Source organism: Canis lupus, chromosome 3, assembly GCF_003254725.2.
Source record: "Canis lupus dingo isolate Sandy chromosome 3, ASM325472v2, whole genome shotgun sequence".
Classification (NCBI taxonomy): domain Eukaryota; kingdom Metazoa; phylum Chordata; class Mammalia; order Carnivora; family Canidae; genus Canis; species Canis lupus.
This window is the reverse complement of record NC_064245.1, coordinates 35,311,263-35,333,532: the sequence shown is the minus strand read 5'-3', so window position 1 is coordinate 35,333,532 and position 22,270 is coordinate 35,311,263. Positions and strand designations below refer to the sequence as shown.

The following is a 22,270-nucleotide window of genomic DNA, read 5'->3' as shown; positions in this document are numbered from 1 at the left end:
AGAAAAATCCACACTAAATTCTAATGTGAAATATTTATACTGCCCCCCCTTTTTTTAATGTATCTGAAATTTACTAACAGCATTCCCTCACTATCACCCACGTTATTTGCTACATACACTGACTTTAAATGCCATTTGGCTGTTAAAAAACTTTAACTTTGAAGGAACAGAATATTTAAGGGTGTTCAAATTACTGCAACTAATGATTACAACTAGGATTTTAAAAATGGATTTGAGCAATGCAAACATCATTGAAATAACTATACTACAGTCCTAAAGTAGTGACTTTAGATGAAGTTTGGATATTCTTGGAGGTCTATAAAAACTAAAATAAAAATCATGAATTCATGAATCAAGTCAGTTGTCCTAGATCAATGTTTTTCAAACTGCCATCTGCAACTTGTTAGGGGGTAGCCCAATTCATTTAGTGGTTTCAAACCAACTATCAGGGGAGAAAGTCAGAAAGTATTCCACATAGTAATGGCACCTAATTATATGTACTGACAGATACGCATATATGTACCTATGCTATGCAAAATACCTTACTTGGTACTGCAGTCAAAAAGGTTTTAAGAACAAAGGCTGAAATGATCTTAGGTATCTTCAACTTCTGGGTTCTATAATACTGTGAATTTAAAATCTTTAGCTTTAAAAAATATCCTGTACAACAGTGGTCTCTGATGTTTACAAAATCCTTTTTATGCCAAGTTGTATTAGGATAACTTATTTTTGTGACAGACTGTTGTGAAGACTGAGACAGAACATTCTGCTAGTTCCAACTATCACTTAACTTTTAAACTTAAAATTTTAGCAAGCAACTCTAGTAAGCCTGTTTCCTCATCTGCAAAGAAAAAAAAGGGATAGTATTCTTCATACTGAAAAGATGTGAAGGCTTAATAAAAATATGTAACAGTTAGTTCTAGAGTGGGCAATATTATTAAGATAACACATTATGTTGCAACCTTTTAAAACAACTTTGATCTCTGAACAAAAGATTCACTATCTGGTTTTACAGCCTGTCCCAAGTTTTGAAAATAAACTTGGGGAAAAATAGTTCCAGTTGGAAACCTGTTTCAAGCCACAGAAAATAAAGAATGCTGAGAACTAAAACAGAATTGTCAGCTCCAATGTGGTTTACCCATCACGCCAACATCCCATATTGCCATGGAACGCATTCCTAGTTTCCTTCGTCCAGTTCCCACCTGCCTAGGTGTTAAAGGAATATAAGTCAATATTTATGTATGCCCTTATAATACAAAGACAAACCTGCTTATATCAAAAGTATAATGCATTCCAAGGTGAAAAAAAATGATTATCTGGTATTTAAATTATGCATCCTATAGTTCTTCCTCATTCATATTCACAAATGAGAGCAGACTCCATTATCAATGTGATTATATCTTTTAAAGGATTTGGCGTCATTTCTACAGGATTCAGAGACCATGTGTTATAGTCTTAGCTACACCTAAGACACTTTGTATTTTCACTGAAACAATTTTATCTTCATTATTATTAAAATATTACGTCTGTCCATCTCCACCAATCTCCACTCTGCTCCCCCACCCAAGTGCCAAAATAATTTACTGCAATGTTCCATAATTAATCGTAATCATGTAGCTTTATCTTTCTGCTAATTTCATCTATAAAATGAGAATGATATATTAAGCAAAAATTAATACATGCGAAGCACTTAGATGAATTCCCTGTACAATAATACCATATACCTACTAGCTTTTGTTGTTGTTACTTTTATTTGTACTAAAATTTTTTTCAACCTTGCCTGAAAACCAAACCCAGGCAGTATAAAACAAAATATTTCAATAACAACACAAAAATAATATATAGCACTTATGTGCCAGGGCACTCTTCTAAGCACTTTACATTTACCAATTCACTTCATTTGCACAACAGTCTTATATGGCCAGTAATATTATCACTCCCATTTTACAGATGAAGATCCCAAAATAATGAGAGATTCAATACTTGTTTTCAGTATGAGTAAATGGTAGACAGAGATTCTAATCCAGGCAACAAGCTCTTAACTACTATACTAGGCCCTCCTACTCTCAACAATTAGCAAAAATCTTTTTTGAGATTACAAGTGACTTATTTTCTTCTTTACCCTTTTCTACATATTATTTTTTACAATAAATTTAATTTAGAATCAGGATGTCAAATGCAAACATGAAAAAGAATGATTTGAGAAATAGGTATTTGAAGCAATTGAACTCTACAATTAAAAATTTCCTATTATTATCTGTTAGATTATTATTCTTGAGTATCTATTAAGTGGTTCTATAACATTTTATCATTTACATATAATATACAAGGGTAGCCTACCTTTAAAAAACAACTTTTACTTTTAATTTTAACATTAAAATTTACCAGTTATCATTTTGATAAAGGCTATTATTATTAAGGAACTTAAGGAACTGCACTTATTTTTATTTTTCTTAAAACAACCACTTCTGACTCAATGTTCAAATGGAGAATGATTTAAGAACAGTAAAGGTGTATAACTCTCCGTAATACATATATACCATTTAAAACAGAATTTTGAAAATCAAAAGCTGCCTTGAATGAAGAATATTTGGAAACTTAAAGACTAGGTCAGTGAACATTGTGAAAATGAGAATCTGTATGCATCCTTGAATTGAAATCATTTATAGTACATAGAGCTGTATTTTTATATACAGATTTTCTTACAGTAGAATATATTTTATATTAGTTTAATAAGGAGACTGGAAAAAGACAGATTGCTGGGGGAAAATAAACAAAAGTAGACTGGATGTAATGAAATCTACCTCTTCCTTATATGACTTCCTCTTCTTACTAAGACTCTTGATTTCATCAATTGTTGGACAAAACGATTTTCAATTTCTGAACTTTTAATTGGCCATGATGATGAAATCCTAGAGAGATCATTTTTTAAAAAATTGATCTGGTATCAAAGCATTCCCAGAATACCTAGGTAGGATGACATCTTATTATAAAAATATCATACTTGCCAGATTTACAAGAGTCAAAAGAAAAACCCCATCCTTTAAATAGTATTCTGGGCTACTATTACTTATGATAAAGTCATCTTTATCCATAACTGAAAAAATTCCTTAGTAGTATAGATATTTAAGTAGAAGTAGTAGTCACATAAAATAGACCTCTCTAATACTTAAGAATACCTAAGATCTTGAAGAATGGCTGGCTTAAGCAACTTCAACTTATTAGACTCTAGGGTTAAACACTTTGTTTACACTTTCAAGCTACTGACTAGAACAAGATCTTTAGATTATCCAGATACATTTGTTCATTTTCATTTCTCTATAAACAGTTGAAGTTTTCTATATCTTACATATAAAGTTTAGATGTTTGAGTAACAGCCATATCATATAACCACATCTGCTTGTGAGACCAGCAGACCAATAGACCTTGTTCTATTTCCAATTCTGCCATTAATTTCTATAGGCCAGAATCTGAGTTTCATTTGTCTCACACATAAAACTAAGAAGTTTGACAAGTTTCATTTTCTTAGTTTATTATATAATGCTGAGAATCTATGCAGATCTACTTCATTCTTTTTATCTCTTTTGAGGACATAAATCAGGTATGAAGTTCTTCATTTCATTTAGAATAAATCATAAAAAACAATAATGGTCATTGCATTAAGCACAATATACTGAATGTACAAGATAAAATCAATCATACTCAGAGCAGCACAGGATATTATTCTTAAAGTAATCATCAATTGTGAAAAATAAAAGAATCAAGTTTTATTTAAATTATAACTAAGGGTGTTTGCCAAGGAAAATGCTGGGGCCTCGGTTAGATAGCCCTGTCACAGCTCAGGAAAAAAATGAATGGAACTGAGGGAAACAGTTGGTAGTAGGGCTATTCATTTGTGCTTATCACCTTGATCAGCTCTAGTTCGTATTTTTGGACTTTCCTACTCAGTTTACATTTCAGCCATTCCTTTCAGTCTTTAGATCCCAATCCAGAATTCTAGGACCTGCCTGCCTAATCTGAAACAAGTTGCATACCATTGTCAACCCTTATTCTAAACCTGCTCTCAAAGACTGCTAGTTTCCTAAATATGTACTTGTATATAAAACTGGCCTCAATAGGGGCCCCTCGGTGGCGCAGTGGTTGGGCATCTGCCTTCAGCCCAGGGCATGATCCTGGAGATCCGGGATCGAGTTCCACATTGGATTTCCGGCATGGAGCCTGCTTCTCCCTCTGCCTATGTCTCTGCCTCTCTCTCTCTCTATTTCTCATGAATAAATAAAATCTTAAAAAACAAAAAAAAAAACAAAAAAAAAACCTTAAAAATGGCCTCAATAAATATGTATATATAAACTGTACCAACCGCCATCTTCCCAAATATCGATTTGTAGTCTGGCTTTATCAGAATATCTGGGGGCACTACCAGAAATAGAATTCCTAGGCTCTATTATCAGAGCTCCTAATCTGAATCTCTAGAAGGTAGAAGCTTGGATTTTTTTTTTTTTAAAACATGCAGATGTGAAGACAGTTTTAGGGTACATGACAGGTGGCCATGCTGTCTTTCATGATATCCATATTCTCCTAATATCATCTCCTAAAATAAAAAGTAAAATAAAATCTCATACCCCTTTCCCCTGGGAATGCTAAGAAAAATGACAAATCATCTACTTTTAAAAGAATATACAAATAGGCAAATGTTATTAGTAAAATATTGTAAAAACCTTATGAGTTTGGATTGTTTTAATTCAAGTGAGCTCATGAGTATCACTGTATGATTTTCTAAGAAACAACAACAAGAACTAATCAAAGTCACAGGGAGAAATACTCCAGTAACTTAGAGGTGTGGGTAGTTCTTAAATGATTCTGAGATACCTACTTGTGACCAGACAACTTATATTTTACCATTATTTCATTGGTTCTAAAATTCCTTTTTCACATTTTAACATCTCTGAAATCAGGATATACCATAAAATTGATGGCATCTCACAACTAATTGGCAGCTTCTTTTTTTTTTTTCCCTTTTAGTACTAAGAAAATAATAGTGTGTCCTCCAATCAATAGTATCTAAGGTTCAATAAAATACTGTAAACAGTATTCTTCAGCTGCCATCAGAAACAGCTCCTCTGGGGCGCTTGGGTGGCTCAGTTGGTTAAGGGCCCAACTGCTGGTTTCAGCTCAGGTCCTCATCTCAAGGTTGTGATCTCGAGCCCTGCATCGGGCTCTGTGCTGAGTCTGCTTGAGATTCACTTTCCCACTTCTTCTGCGCCACCCCCCCCCCCACGCTCTCTCTCAAATAAATAAATAAATAAATAAATAAATAAATAAATAAATAAATAAATCTTTAAAACAAACAAAACCCAGTTACTCTAAAAACCCTACATAGGACATAATTTGCTAGTCTTTGAATTACATGGTACACGAAAGTGAAGGAACATATTTTTTTATTAAAAAAAAAGCAAAACTGTAATTATTAACTGAAGGTACTCCTCCACTCCTCCTCTTTTCTACCATGCCAGTCAGCCTTACAATTCATAACTAAAAAATAAGAACTAACACAGAAACATACCCTAGAGTGCCATATATGTAGTCACTATTTTCTGGGCCTCATTTGTAAACTAATGAGTAGATGAACTGCAAGGCTCCTTTTAGCTTTTAAAGTATATGATCCTGGGACAGCCCTGGTGGCGCAGCGGTTTAGCGCCGCCTGCAGCCCAGGGTGTGATCCTGGAGACCTGGGATAGAGTCCCACGTAGGGCTCCCTGCATGGAGCCTACTTCTCCCTCTGCCTCTCTCTCTCTGTCTCTGTCTCTCATGAATAAATAAAATCTTAAAAAAAAAAAAAAGTATATGATCCTATAACCTTAATTACTTATTAACATTGAACTCACCAAAATTCTCATTTCTTTTTCTCTTCCCAACCTACTCTCTAGTTCAAATTAGCAGGTCATAAGAAAGTGGTCAATAGCTTTATTTTGTCAAACTGATACAGGAGGAAGAATAAGGCTTTAAGAAAAAAGTAAAGTAGATCCTTGAAGAGTAAGATATTAAAATTCCATCAGTACTTTTCAGAGTTCAGCTAAGAGGACCTTAAACTACTTTTTGTTGTAGTTTGTCCTAAAATACTAGGACTTTATCATAACCATACCAGCTATGAATGTTTTTTAAAATAGGATCAATTTGACTGTCTCACAAGGCCTATTTTGATGTTTTTCTCCTAACCTTTTCTGTCATTAAAAAAAAGAAAAAAGGGAAGGAAGAATAAATTTGCTTAATATGAGTATTTTAGTCCCTAAGAAGCTTCTTAGTATCATAATTCATTTTTATATCTCTACTGCTTAGCAAAGTGCCTCATACATAAGATTTCTGAAGTGAACTTTCATGAACTGGTAACAGTTAAGTACATTTATTATTTAGTGAATCCTGGTTTAAAATTGGTCAAATATAATATTCTGGCTTGACATAATTAAGCAGAACTCACTAAAAAATCTCAGCATAATTAAAAAGTCCAGTTTTACCTTAAAACCTGCTTTTAAAAAGGCCTTATAAACAAAAATGACTGTTTCCTCAAAATTCTAGATGACAAAATAAGTATACAACAAGTACTTAAACTTTTATTGGTTCTTAGCCTTGCTTTACTAAGAGGAGGTGGTGGTGGGAAACAAGGGGAAGGAAAATAAAGTTGGGTAGATTTCTTAATTGAAGGCAGATTAGTTGGGTAGATTTCTTAGCTGAAGGCGGATTAGGAAGGTGGACAATTTTTTTTTTTTTAATTTCTAACTCTGGATTGAATCTTATGGAGAATAACTTCACTGCTTTTTAAAGGCTAGGCATAGTTTTTATTGGAGATAGATGAAAGGATCCCAACCCAAGAAGCCAACCATAAAGTGTATAGTCTTGGGATTTGCAATTCTACTCTAACAACTGAAATTTACAAGATTTTCAACACATTTTTCACAACACATCACTCATGTCATACAGATACTCTACATCATTCTGCTAAACTATGGAAAATAAGTTGCTGGTGATTGGCAATTGGTTTCTATCTTCTGGCCAGGCCTCCGTTCTTAAATGGGGGCACTAAAATTTTTAATTTTTGTAGAAGCAAGTAATGAACAAAAGGCAGCAAATCTGGAAAAACAGGAAGTTAGAAGTGGGTACTTGTGTTCCCAATATTCTCCCAGCTCAAGCTCCCTGGACTGGGTTGATGACAAAGCACCATTAATTTAGATTCCTGGAATGGCTGATGTTTTCCCAGTAGTTCCAACCAACTCCAAAATATTTAAGTGGTAAGAAAATACCACAGTCAGGTAGTGCTATACAGGGGCTCCTGTAAATGATCCAGAATGAACAGAACTCTTACTAGAGCAGCACACCAAACTGCCCAGATCATTTCAACTTCACACTAACTCTAAATTTTAAGTCACGGAATTTTTTTGGATACTACTTATTTCTTTATGGTATGATTTTATTATACCACTTTTCCCAGTTAAGATTTGACATTTATACTTATTGGTATGTCCACATTCCCCCTTGTTCCTGTGCTCAGGTCTTTTTCCAACATCCATTTGTCTTCTGAACAGAGAAGAAACTTTTAGAGTTAGTTGTTGATACTTAAGAAGTCTGTTTGTTTGTTTTTCCCAAAGAGAGAGTGATCATTATTCAAGACAACCAATACTTTGTGGAACACATTTATAAATTTGGACAGGAACAACAAACGTATAATATTTACACTTATAATACAAAATGCCCAAATGTTTCTATACCACGTAATGCCATGTAATTTTTTTAAGCAGTCTACTTATAAAATGAATTCACTGAACTGTATTACAATCTCCCCAGCATTAGGTATTTATTCTAATACTAGTTTTTAAGCATTAGCCCAACTTACCCGGACAAGTGCATCATCTATGATATGGTCACGTCTGACTTTGAGTCTCAAATATGGATTCAACTGCTGTCCTTGAACTAAGCTGTAGAGAACAGTGATTCTTCGTTCACTGTACATGCGAATTCTATTGTCATAATATAATCCCAAATTCTTTGTGACAGCATTCAATATAAAGGGACATGTCATGAAAGAGAATTTGTTCTCTGTTTCTACTTTGAAAAAAGTATAATCTTTATCCATTTCTAGAACATCATTCAGTGGTTCATTAATAAACTCTTCAAAAGGGATAAGTGGTTTTCGACAATCCAGAGTTTTAACACCAAGTTCAGTTTCCAATGGGTCCACTCGAGGACCTTTCTTATTTCTTCTTTCCTCTCCCAAAAGCTCCTGAAGTGTCAATTCACTGGATTCAGGGATGGGCTCTTCATCATCTTCTTCATTGTGATTTGTGTCCACTTCCCCACCCACTACATTTGCATAGTAAACCATTTTCAAGCACTTTGAAGCAGCAACAATAGCATCATCATCATTCACTAGATTCCGACTGTTAAATTCATTGCTTATGACTTTGTAAGTAATAAGTTGCTGAAATGTTTCCATCATTCTACGAATTTGGTCTGCACTGTATTTAGACCACAGTCTAACCAATTTTCCTTGGGCTGCAAGGGGTAGCTTACTCATTGCTTTGCAAAACAATGGCAAAGCCATTTCCAGATATTCAGGACTGTGTAGATTTCTATTCTCCATTACAATAATGAATAAATTCAGATAATTAGGATCTCGAGAGTATACATTGTGATACGTCAAGTCACATTCCACATTAGGTGACAAATACACAAGTGCATTGAGAAAAGCAGTTTCTATTTTTTCATTAGAGAGTAATCTGGTATAGACCCTTCTAATGGCCTCAATATCCACAGACACATCATCAGGGCCTATTTTTTGTAAGTTGTTATCTCCTTGTGAACTATCACTTATCCTTGAAGAAGATGCTTCTGAATCTTCTTCCATAGCAGCAGAACATGCAGCTTTTTCCTTTTCATCTTCATCCTTGTCTTCATCCTTTCCTTGAAGAGATTTCAGTTCTTCCTTGGTGTGTTGTTTGACTTTCCGAAAGCTCTGTACCAATGCCTCAGCACTAGAAAAAACTCTTCCAATAACACGGATTAAAGGGGAATAATCCTCTCTCTCTCTACATAATTCAAGAATTTCATACACCGTCTCTTCTGTTAGGTAAGTCACATCTAGAAAGTTAGAGAAAAAAAGGAGAACATTTATTTTTAGAAGTATGTTTATTTTGTCTTAAGTTCTAGTGAAAAGTAAAACAGCCCTTTTGTACTCAATACCAGTTGAATTACAACTCTTTTAAAAACAGATCTAATATTTAGATTCAACAAACAAAATATATTTTCCTATTTTTTCAATGAACTACTACTAATTGCAACAATCTCATCTTTTATATACCTTCATAATATATAGCTTTTAATGAGCTTGAACTCTTTTCAAAATCACAGTAGAAATTAACATGTAGCTTTAATTTATAAATATGAACCAAGATAACTATGTGCTGATTTAATTCATAATGATACACTTCTTACAACCTCACTTCAGAGCAGAAACTACTGTTCTTCTGAGAGGTTTCTTATCTCACTATTCTTCTCAAAAGACTGAGAAGGCAAGAGAGGTTCCTTCAGCATCCTCTTTGGGAAATAGCCCTTGTCTTATTTTTATACATCTTAAAATCCAACTGCTTCCTTTGAATCCTCCTTTTTAGTTTTTTTCCAGGGTAGTCATTCTGTGGGTGATTGAGAAGAATTAATATACCATTTCTCATAAGATCTGAAGTTAACAAACACTGCCATCTGTAGCCAGGAATCAGATTAGAAGACACCTTATAGACTAACAGGATATTGTTACAGAGTAATAAAAAATACAGTGGGGTAAGAACGGATATAAAAGCAGACAAGTAAAACAGATTACTATGTAGTCACCAAAATCTTTTTCCTCTCCTTTCTGGGCAGATTTGGACTCCATCTCCCAGGTTTCCCAGGTTTTTGAGGTTAAGGGCTACTTCAGGCCAAGGCTTTTCCTTCTGGCTAATGGGATGATGCTCCCAGGATGCTCTGGAAGCCATGTGTTGAAGATAACAATGCCACTACAGAAGCATTTCTGAAAGACTATGTGAAGTAGAACGGTGCCAACCTGGAATATGATGGCTGTTAGATAAGCTAGAAATAAATTTCCACTTTGTTTATAAGCTAATGCTCTTTTTGGTATGTACTCAATATTGCAGTTTAGTTGAACCTTGCTAACGTAGAAAGAAGCTTTTCACCTTTCCCTATCTTGCCTTCAAAGCCTTTAGAATGCCAGGAGACTGTTTAATTATGTTTAATCCTTCTTGGTACTTCTCTTGTAATATAAATCTTATAAGTAAGAGTATCTGATTGTTTTTGCAATCTGTATTATTTAAATCCAAGGGAGTTTTATTATGTTTTTCTATCACATCCATTCTCCTCCATAAAGAAATAACTTCATAAGAGGCAAAAATGACAGGAGGCAATGAAAGACCAAATATCAATTTATTATACATTTTCAGAGTTATAGTAATGTTAACAAGTTGAAATTCGAATGAATTCACAGAGAAACAAAAAACATTTCAAGGATTTTTGAGATAAAAATCTCTGGAGTCAGGGACTACTAATGTGGGGGTGAAAGAGTCTGTTGCAGTTTGCTGGCATGCATCTTCCTTTCCTCTCACATCTGTCTAAACAGTAGCTTAGACCTCCATTATCACCTTCTAAAAATTTTCTGTATTTGCTATTATGCTCCTTCAGACAAAAACATACGGCTCTCATTCTCTTCACCATAAAATTTAAATCTATACATATATCCCCTTGAGAGGAATGAAGAGTAAATTTGGAGGTTATGGAATGCATAAGCATTCCACTCCCAAAATGGAATGCCACTAGATGAAACACATTAGAACAAAGAAAAACTCTGTGTGTGTTCTCCTCTTAACAATTTGCTTACTCACCACCTCCATCCAACAAAAAAGAATTTTACATGCTGCTTTCTAAAACTCCAGGTTGTCATCTTCTACTCAAATATTAATTTATTTCATGCAATTTATTTTATTTTTTTTTAATTTATTTTTTATTGGTGTTCAATTTACTAACATACAGAATAACACCCAGTGCCCGTCACCCATTCACTCCCACTCCCCGCCCTCCTCCCCTTCTACCACCCCTAGTTCGTTTCCCAGAGTTAGCAGTCTTTACGTTCTGTCTCCCTATTTCATGCAATTTAATCTGACCTTTCATAACATTTGACTTTTTCATTAGAAAGCACTGAGTACAGTGACTGAAAAGGAAAACCCTATAAAGGCATTCCAACCAAGGAGCTCCTGGGTGGCTTAGTGGTTGAGCATCTCTGCCTTTGGCTCAGGTTGTGATCCCTGATCCGGGGGTCCTAGGATGGAGTCCTGCATCAGGCTTCCCACAGAGAGCCTGGTTCTCCCTCTGCGTATGTCTCTGCCTCTCTCTCTCATGAATAAATAAATAAGATCTTAAAAAAAAGAAGATTCCAACTCAAAGAGTAGTAAATCTCCATGGCTGGAGACATCACACAATTGACAACTCATAGATTCAACACCTCAAATAATGAACTTCCTGGTACTTAGCATGAATCCAACTTAAAAAAAAAAAAAAAAGGAAAAAAAACATTTTAAAATTAAAAATAGCTTAGCTCTAATGTACTCACTCTCATGATCTACTCTAAAAGAAAAACAAAAAAACACATCCTTCATTTATAATCTGAGATAAGGTAAAAATAATCGCAAAATTTCACCTTACTGAAACTGAGAAACATACCTGAAACACTTATTTTTTCTCTTATGACTTGCATGAATATCAGGTAACTGGGGATATAATAAATTGTTTTAACAAGAACATAAATGGCTGTATTTCAAATGAAAATACAGAAATAAAAATATTCCGACCTGACAGCCAAACAACTTCATTAAATAAATGACGTGAAAATATCCTTTAAACATTAGATAATCGACTTTCACTTTACAAACCAACTATATTACCTGTTCTAATAGCTAAGGGAAGAATGAATGATCTGGGGAAAGATAATTCAAAAACCATGAAAGCTCTGTATCTCAACGGATACAAAGATGTCTACATTCACTGCTAGATAGTACCCCAAAGGTTTTGTGTCCTGAATTATACTAGTTTGGTTCATGTGAATACATCAACTTAAATTTTCTACTGAGATTATTTCTAACTCCAAATTAGAATTAATTATCAATCATTCTGTATCTAAAAGGGGATCTTATGAAAACTCTGGTCTTCCTTCCAACTCTCTACAGTGTCATCTGGATAGACACTGTAGGCTGGCTAACTCCAAATCTATTCACCACCTCTTCTCTGACATGCCATCATAATAGAAACTATAAAAACTAAACATCAGTATTCCAATCCTCATTTATACCTGGGTGATGGCATATAGCACAGGTTGGCCAGTTACCTAAATGGAAGTCCACTGATGAATTTCTAAGTGTTTATTTTCCTGATAAATAGGGGCAAAATTGATTAACTCATATTGTAGTACAACAAAAGAATCTGCTAATCAGCAGATATGTGAAAAAAGATAGTATCATCTTCAAATTATCTAAGCAAAAGCATGCATATCTCTACAAATTACAAAATATTGTCTTTCAAATTAAAAAATATAAAACAGTATTTACTAATATTTCAAGACCATTTTTCCATAAGGTAGTACTATATAGGTCAATAAAAACACTATCAAATTGTGTAAGAAATAAAAGTGGAGCACCCCAAATAGTTTCTAGGTTTTGAATAAACTATTTGGATATGTTACTTTATAGGAAAGAGAACAAATGATATATTTTGTCTATTAATTTTATGGAGATTATATTGGTCAAATATAATATAATACTGACAAAGGTCTTAATCTATCCCTTTAATAAAGGAAGCAGCAGACCGACATGTCAACAAATAAATTAGGCAGAGGATAATTTAGACACATGTAGGTAATTCAATCTTCATTGTGACAAATGGACTCATATACATGTACTGTACAACATATAAAATTTCTTACTACAATTTCTACCTCTTTGTATATTTGTTCCACAGTAAAAGAGAGTATTACATTCAAGTGATCATAAAATGAACAGCTGTAAAAGTTCAACCAGAAAAATACCAAATTTTACCACACAATGTGAATCTGATCTTTGGCCCCTACTATCAGACTGTCAATACCTAGTTTCTTTTATGGGTTTTAACTCTTTAATAAAGAGTTAATCTTTTTAGGTTTGTTCTATTAGATATATAGGTATACGTTGCTTTTTGACAGTTCCCATGAGGCTACTTCACTTATACTAAGAAAGTTAAAAAGCAAAAAAACATTTAGTATTTGTTATACAGCAAGCCATTACAGAGGCAGCATATACCCCGAGGAGCAAGAGTGGCACTGCCGAGCTCCTTCCCCAGGAATTACACTCAATATCTCAGCTTTAAGTCACCACAACTTTCAACTATGTAGGCATCTGTGTTTATCTCAATTTTGTACATCCATTAGCAAGATGTGTCCTAAGGTATCAGAACAGCCTGAGAGGATATTTTTTAGATAAGGGAACCTCAAAATTGTTTTCACAGAAATTAATGGTAATTGCTTTTTCACTTTATTTGCCATCTTGGCTCACGAAAGTTTCTTTGGAATGCTCTACTTTCAGATAGTGGGGAAATCATATAGGCATCTTCTGCTAAATATTAGTAATCTCTTTCTGAAAAGTGTGAAACTGCTAACTGGGAGCTTATTTCCCATTATTTTAATTGGAAAAAATTATAACACCTTCTTACAAAACAATGAAAAATCCCTTGTTCCCTAAAATGTAACCAAAATAGAATATATACCTACTATAAGTAACTAAAGGACAAAACACACTATGGATGTCTGGGTGGCTCAGTCGGTTAAGCATCTGCCTTCGGCTCAGGTCATGATCTTAGGGTCCTGGGACTAAGTCCCATATCAGAGCCTGCTTCTTCCTCTGCCCCTCCCTGTGCTTGTGCTCTTTCTCTCAAATCAATAAAAAATCTTTTTAAAAAAAATTTTAAAAAGAAGATTTTTAAAAAAACATAAAACACTCTGCTTCCTAAATCATCAAATCATAAACTTATTAACAAAGTGGGTTTTTTTAATGCAGTAATATGACCTATCTCAAAGGACAGCAACACCCAGATACCCTTTGTTGATGCGCTGTTCAGAATGCCTTCAAGTGTTTCTGACATTCTACTAATTCTATATAAAATGTGCCCATACTTTTCCTATTTGGTGTTTCACTTAAAATGCTGAACAGACATAAATTACTTTAAAAACCATTATAATAAGAGACACAAACATTCACAATGTTTAGATGTTCTACTGAGAAAATGCTGAATGAAGAAACATTTCTGTATGGTGTATCTGTGTATTTTACAATGTATACATGCTCCTGAAAATACACTTAGTCTATAAAATTTTATACTTAAGAAAATTTTTATGCAAAAACAGAGTTTGGGGCAGGCTACTTAATACATATAGAACTTTGTAATCAGAATTAACAAATATAATTAACAATCAAAAGTACAAGTGTACTTAATGCATTTGTTAATTCCTAATAGGAAAAATACTATAGTAAGTAGAAAGTTGTAGGAAAAAGGGAGTAGGAGGACAGAGTAGCATATTGGAAGAAAGTATAAGGAGCTGCTAAATTACACAGACTTGAGCAAAAACAGGAAGCAAAGATTAGTAATAACTACTCAATAAGCACCTATGATGAAGCACAGAGGCAAAAACATGTGTCCATCTACCCTGTACTATAATTCCCCATAGGTGGCTGCATTCAATTGCACCAGCACATTCTACATTAACTGTTACTCTGTGGTACACACTTGCTGGAAAATATGTATAATGGAGTCAACTGCAACTTCCCTATTATACATAATGACAAACATCCACAGACTTATCCAGTGTGAGATTAAATCATATAACAGAATCATACATTTTGAAACAGTATAAAGTTGTTATCAAGTTATGAAAACACCTTTACTGTGAAATTAGAGTGAAAGGTATAACATAATTCCATATAACCAATTAAACCTACATTCAAATCATGCTACTGAAAACTTTAGAGGTGTTCTCCAACTTATACATGCCTTAAACAAAAAGCTTTCTCTTTTAAAGTACAATTACCTCTGATGAGCTGAGCCCGGTCAGTTATTTAGAAATTCAATTACCTTGTTACTAACAATGATTATCTTCACTTAAGGAAAAGAAACCTTGGATTTGAAGATCTAAAAACATATATATTTTTAAAACAATTTTGGAATACAGGATCATTTAGAAAACAAGTGTTTGGGTGAAGACTGCCATCGGTAGGTGATGATTCTTGGCAGTATGAGTGTGCCAAATGTCTAGAAGAAGCTGAGCAGAATATGGAATGAGTATTGAAAAGAAAACTGAATTATTTCTCAAGTGATGGCTACAAAATTATGCTTTGCTCTTGGAAATGGAAAGGACTGCCACCACTTTTTTCTGCTTCTTTCACCCTCATTAACGCTGGGGTTTCACAACTCATTTTACATATTCAGCCCAGTTATTTGATAATTTAGTTAGATTTTGTGGTCTAATTTAGGGGATTACCACTTAATACACATTCTTCTTAGTGGAAAATGTTCAAAAGTTCCAATCCATTAACAAAGCAACTTTTGGAATATAATCTGCTTCTAATTAGAGACCATTAGAACAATAAGATACCATAAGATACCATTAAGTTATTAGTTCCATTATAAGTTCTGTCCTTTACCACAATAAATAAATATAATGATAATAAACACCACTATACTATCTTGTCCTAATGTCACACAATTAGACAAAACAAACAAAAACCTCATACATTTTATTTAAATTTACAATCAGATTCAATCCAAAATTCTCAGTTAAAAATAGAACGTCTTAAAAAAAAAAAAATAGAACATCTTACCTCTAAAATCATCTCTTGCTCCTTGTCCTTCCTTCTTGTTCATTTTTATGTCAGAGCAGGAGTTGTTAGGGGCACCTTTCGAGTTTTCAAGGTAAGCTGAACTTGCTCCTTTCTTGGAGGGATGAGGATCACAGAGTTTTGCATTAATCTTATAAAGCTCGAGGGCTTTAATAGCTGCTGCATTGTTATCCATACGAAGAAAAGTTGGACAGGAAGCACAAAACTCATTCGTGCAGGCCTCATTTCCACAGCCCTCAGTTAACTGGTGGTAGTAGCGTTCTATTAGATGCTTTGCAGCTGCTCGCTTCCTGTAGCATTCAAACAATAAGCACAGTGATTAAGATTAGTACAGCTCTCACATAAAAAGCTCAACAGATCATGAGGCAAGGCAAATTAGTCAAGCACTAAAGTAATAAACTTGGATATTAAGATGAAGTGTAGAAAATGGAGATTCACTGTGTATATAAAACTTTTAGCTACTGAAATGTTTGATAAATACTGCCCAACATACTATGATAAGGAACAGCACCATGTATCAAAATCATTGTTTAAAAATATGCTTTTCTTAGGTTTAAAAAAAAAAAAAAGAGGAGGAAAAAACTTGTTCAATGTTATATGTGCTTACATTTTTTTAGCACAGAGCGCCTGGGTTGCCCAGTGGTTGAGCATTTGCCTTTGGCTCAGGTCCTGATCCTGGGATCCTGGAATCCAGTCCCTGAATCAGGCTTCTCCCTCTGCTTCTCCCTCTGCCTCTCTCTGTGTCTCATGAATGAATAAATACAATCTTTAAAAAAAATTATTTAGCACAACAGATGAAAATCAAAGGTTTATGGCCAAGAGTTTTAGTATTTTAGCATTAAAAAAATAACATTTTTAAAAAATATTTTATTTATTGATTCATGAGCGAGACAGGGAGGGAGGCAGAGAGGCAGAGATACAGGCCAAGGGAGAAGCAGGCTCCATGCAGGAAGCCTGATGTGGGACTCGATCCCAGGTCTGCAGGATCACACCCTGGGCTGAAGGCGGCGCTAAACCGCTGCGCCACCAGGGCTGCCCTAAAAAAAAAAAAACATTAAGAAAATGAGAGTCTAGTTAAAGTATCATCCCAGCTTCCCTTTATGTAATTACAATTTTAATAGTTTATAAATACTTGATTTATAGTTAACACAGAACTTATAGGAACAGAGAAAGTTTTTTCTCCAATTATCTACCATACAAGGGATTTAAAAATAAACTTATAAATGAAATATCCAAAGCTGTGTTATATTACAAGAAAATGATTCTGAACATACATCTTGAACCTAAAACATGTCACTGAACTTGCTTATCAATCCCATGTCATAAGAACATGGAATATTTTAAGTTCTCTTAGGGCAAAATCTTATGTTTCACTTACTTTGTGAACCTAAAATATGTAGATTCACATTCCTAATTGGCTGTTCCAGCAGAAGTTCCAAAGATACTGAAGAAGAGATGGTTTCATCAAGCAAGAAGCTGGACTACAATATCTATCTCTATGGTTTATTCAACTCTTAAGATCTATGCTTCTACTATCTGATGATGCGAGATTACATAATTTAAGGGAAGTGGTCTACTGGATCCAAAAAACCATAATTCATAGCTATTCCTAAGGAACAGAATCAAAACTATTAAAAAAATTTACCTAACTCTCAAAATGTTAGTACAATTATCTTACTAACGTGTAAATGGCAAATGGCAATAGAGTTCACATTTTGTTAACCGTGAGATGTATCTTGTTAATCATGAGAAACTGAACAAGAAGGCAAATGAGTAGTAGATAAGGGACATACTAATTAAGTCTAATTTTGTCTCTAAACTATCAAGGTAAGTGACAAAGATTAGCTAGCACAATTAACCCTTGAACAATGTTGGCATTAGAGGTGCCACCCCCTTGCATCATTGAAAATCTACATATAACTTTAGAGTAACCTACAGCTTAACTACAAATAGCTTACCATTGACCAGAAGATTTACCAATAACATAAAGAGGTGATTAACACGTTTCATGTTTATGTATTTTATATTATATTCTTACCTTAACGTAAGCTAGAGAAAATATTTAAAAAATCTTAAGGAAGACAAAATACATTTACAGTACTGTACTGGTATTTATCAGTACCCAAGTTTATATATCTATTTAAAAAAAAAAAAAACTTAAGTGGACCTGCACAGTTCAAACCTATGTTGTTCAAGGGTCAACTGTAATTCAAAACATTCAATTCATTCTGATGCTTCTATTTTTAAAATGTTCCATGCAAATACATGCATGCAAAATAGAGGGAGAAAAAAAAAAAAAAACCTTACAAAAACACACTTAAAAATTGCATGGGAATCACTTAATAGTTACTTTACTACATATAGCTACAAACAACCCAACTTTTGAAAATTAAAGATTACTATTCCAGATTTATTACATAAAACTTTTAAGTGACAACATGTAAAGAGAAGAATAAGAATTTAGAACATTTATACTGTATGTTGCTATCCTCTAGAAAAGAATGAAATATTAATACCATCCTCTCCCAAAATACAGTAGCTTTCCCTAGAGAAAATGTTAATGGATATGTATTTCTACTCTGGAGGAAAATTATGAACATATATCAAAAGTTTTAAAAATGAACAGAGAATAAATCATACAATCAGAGATCAAATTAAAATAATTGGGACAATTTTGCAAAAATGCATTGTTTCTAGGAAATCTGCAAAAAATGACATGCCCAACAATAGGGGACTACGTAAATGAACTGATACGCATTCATGCAGAAATTAGATGACCTGCATTAAATGTCAGAATGGAATAAATGAAAATTACCAAGATCTAAATTTGGCAAGGAATAGCCTTCCTCATTCATCAGTATTTGATAAAAGTCAGTTACAAAGTTCTAAGTGTAAGATGAAGCCACTTTTATTTCAAAGTGTTAACATTTTCTCTAAATGATGTTGAATGGGTTTTTTAAAATTCTTCTATGTTTTTGCTTCTAATTCATTTTTTCTATAATAAACATGCTACTTGCATATATTAATAGAGAAAATGTTAGTTTTATAATTTCATATACATGATTGAATAGCCTTGAGGCTAAATTGTCCATAGGACTTTAATGATTAATTATCAAAATCCAAAATACCAAACACTAATTATTTTCTTAATAAGAATGTCAGGTTTTGTCCTAAGGAAAATTCCCCCAAGCCCAATCATATTACATAATGCCTCTGTATGTAATGTATAAAGGAGTATGAACAGTAAAAACAAGACTGAGAAATTAGATGAACTGCATTAAATGACAGCTCCTTCTGCCTCTAATAACCTGTGCAACCCTCAACAAGTAATGGTCTGAGCCTCAGTTTTCCCATCTTTCAGTTCTAAGGTTTAGGTTATTCTATGTAATAGGTAGGCGAACAAGGTACTAGTGTTTGAGGAATGTCTGATAACATACTAGACATACTGTGCCTGGGCACTCTGGCATAGTTATCTCTCATTTGAATCCCATGACTTTGAAGATATCTTCAGTTCACAGCTAAAAGAGACAGAACTGAAAGAGTAAAATCATATATCCAAGATCACACAAAGGAAAATGCACAATCAGGATAAGAAAAGGAATCATGGGTCTTTTTGCTCTGGAGTCTAAGTAATTCCCACTATACTGTCTCACAGAAAGTGATTCATTTCAAAATAATTCTTAACAATAGTAGTACTAAAAAGTCCTACCAAAAAAAATTCCATAAATACTACGTAACTGAAAAAAGAGCAAAACACCTGAAAAATCAAAATCTGAATCTTACATTTATGGATATCTGCTATCTCACAAGTATACCAACTTTTCTGAGAGGAAACATGCCACAAAATTCTATAAACTTAATGTATCTGTAATTTCTTGAGAACCTACGTGCTACAGATGTTCCCACTTTGGAAGGCTGTAAACCCTACCAGCTAAGAGCTTGCACTCTGAAGCCAGACTGCCCAAATTCACATGTTGGCTCTACCACTTATTAACTACTGGACCTTGGGCAGCCCAGGTGGCTCAGTGGTTTGGCACCGCCTTCAGCCCAGGGCCTGATCCTGGAGACCTGGGATCGAGTCCCATGTCAGGTTCCCTGCATGGAGCCTGCTTCTCCCTCTGCCTGTGTCTCTGCCTCTCTCTCTCTACATGTGTGTGTCATAAATAAATAAAATCTTAAAACAAAACTACGGGACTTTGAATGAGTTCCTTAACATTTCTGTGTCTCAGATTCCTCATCATTAAAGTGATGGTATACATGACAATTACCACGACTGTGAGAGAATTAAATGAGTTAATATACAGTTACAATACTACCTGGCACCTAGTTATTACTAAGATACTCCTAAGTCTATGAATTAGCTATATAAACCATCATTCTGCTGATGCTCAGAGCTGTTACATAAACAAGTCACACATCTAATAAGAGATTTGAGCCCAAGACGGACTCAAAACTTGGGTTTTTAACATCACGAAGAGGAGATTTAATACCAGACAAAGGAAATTATATCCTACTATTCAGTCTGCTTCTCTGCCCAAGACCTAGAAAAACCAGTCACACAGATGAGAAAGGACTGAAAGGAGGCCATGCCAGAACCTCCATGTTATCCGTGCAATCAACCAATATGGTTAATATATATATGTTTAATATAAACATTTTTCTTCTTCCTCACACCAGTGACACCTTGAATTATCTCTGTACAATTCTGTATCCCCATATAATTTAGAGCATATAAAAGGCCTCCATGTTGGGAATGCATACACTAATAATAACATTTTTATAAATAAGTTGTGCAAAGTTATTGCTATACAGTAGCAGTCACCAAATCTAGGCTCATGAGCCAAATCTAGCCAGACACTTGGTTTTTATAGCCCCCAAAATGGTTCTATTTTAAATGGTTGACAAAGTCAAAAAAGAAATTATTTTGTGCAAAAATTATATGAAATTCAAGTTCCAGTGACTAAAAGTCTTATTAAAACATAACCAAGCTCATTAATTTAATTATTGTCTATGGCTGTTTCGCACTACAACAGCAGAGTTGAGTAGTTTTAAGAGACTGTACAGCTTGCAAATCCTAAAATAAATACCACCTGGCCCTTCACAGGAAAAATTTCCCAACTCTCAATTTAGAGTCTGTGTTCCTTGCTCTCCAATGACATTTCCATCTAAGCACATGGCCTGCTCACTCTCCTCAGCAAATCAATGCAGCAAAATGTGCACTTTATCCCAATTATGATTAAATTAAAGGAGAGAGAAAGAAAAAGTAGTAAAGAGATAAAAAGAAAAAGAACAAAAAGATATAGAAAAAAGGAAGGAAATTAAGACAGACTCCTTTCCTTATCAGATCCCTTTAGGGACAACCTTATCTGTCACTCAATCAAAACTACAAGAGGACAACTATGGCTTACTTTCTTTTTTTAAAAGTTTTTATTTCAATTCCAATTAGTTAACATACAGTCTAATATTAGTTTCAGGTATACAATATAGTGATTCAACACTTCCACACAATACTCAGTACTCATCAAATGTATATTCCTTAATTCCCGTCACCTATTTAACCCATCCCCTCCCCCACCCATCTCCCTACTGGTAAACCATCAGTTTGTTCTCTATAGTTAGAGTTTGTTTCTTGATTTTCCACACTCCCCCCGCCCCGCCCCCAACGTTCATTGGTTTTGTTTCTTAAATTCTACTTATGAACGAAACTATATAGTATTTGTCTTTCTCTGATATCTATAGTTAAGAGTTTGTCTCTTGGTTTTCCAGAGTTTGCCCCTTATGTTCATTAGTTTTGTTTCTTAAATTTCACATGAGTGAAATTATGCAGTATTTGTCTTTCTCTGACTTAATTTCACTTAGTGTAATACTCTCTAGCTCCATTCACGACGTTGCAAATGGCAAGATTTTATTGTTTTAATGGCTGAGTAATATTCCATTGTGTATATATCCCACATCTTCCTTATCCACTCATCAGCTGGATACTTGGGCTGTTTTCATAATTTGGCTACTGTAGATAATGCTACTATAAATACCGAGGTGCATGTATCTCTCTGAATTAGTATTTTTTTATTCTTTGGGTAAATACTTGGTAGTGCAACCAAAACTACTGACATTGGCCATAGCAACTTCTTTCTAGATATGTCTCCTGAGGAAAGAGAAACAAGAGCAAAAATAAACTACTGGGACTTCATCAAGATAAAAAGCTTCTGCACAGCAAAGGAAACAATCAACAAAACTAAAAGGCAACTTACAGAATAGGAGAAAATATTTGCAAACAACATATCTAATAAAAGGTTAGTATTCAAAATATACAAAGAACT

At 34.1% G+C, this 22,270-nt stretch overlaps 1 protein-coding gene across 10 annotated transcripts in view; it reads right to left on the bottom strand.

Moving 5' to 3' along the window:
- The window catches only part of UBE3A (ubiquitin protein ligase E3A), a 95,832-nt gene that overhangs the window by 20,940 nt on the left and 52,622 nt on the right, over window positions 1-22,270 (bottom strand). For all 10 annotated transcript variants that reach the window (XM_049108379.1, XM_025438005.3, XM_025438001.3 and 7 more), the window contains 2 exons: window positions 15,933-16,240; window positions 7,886-9,129 (listed from right to left, as the gene is read on the bottom strand). In XM_049108379.1, the coding sequence (XP_048964336.1) occupies window positions 7,886-9,129; window positions 15,933-16,240 (1,552 nt within the window). The remainder of the gene's footprint in view (window positions 1-7,885; window positions 9,130-15,932; window positions 16,241-22,270) is intronic.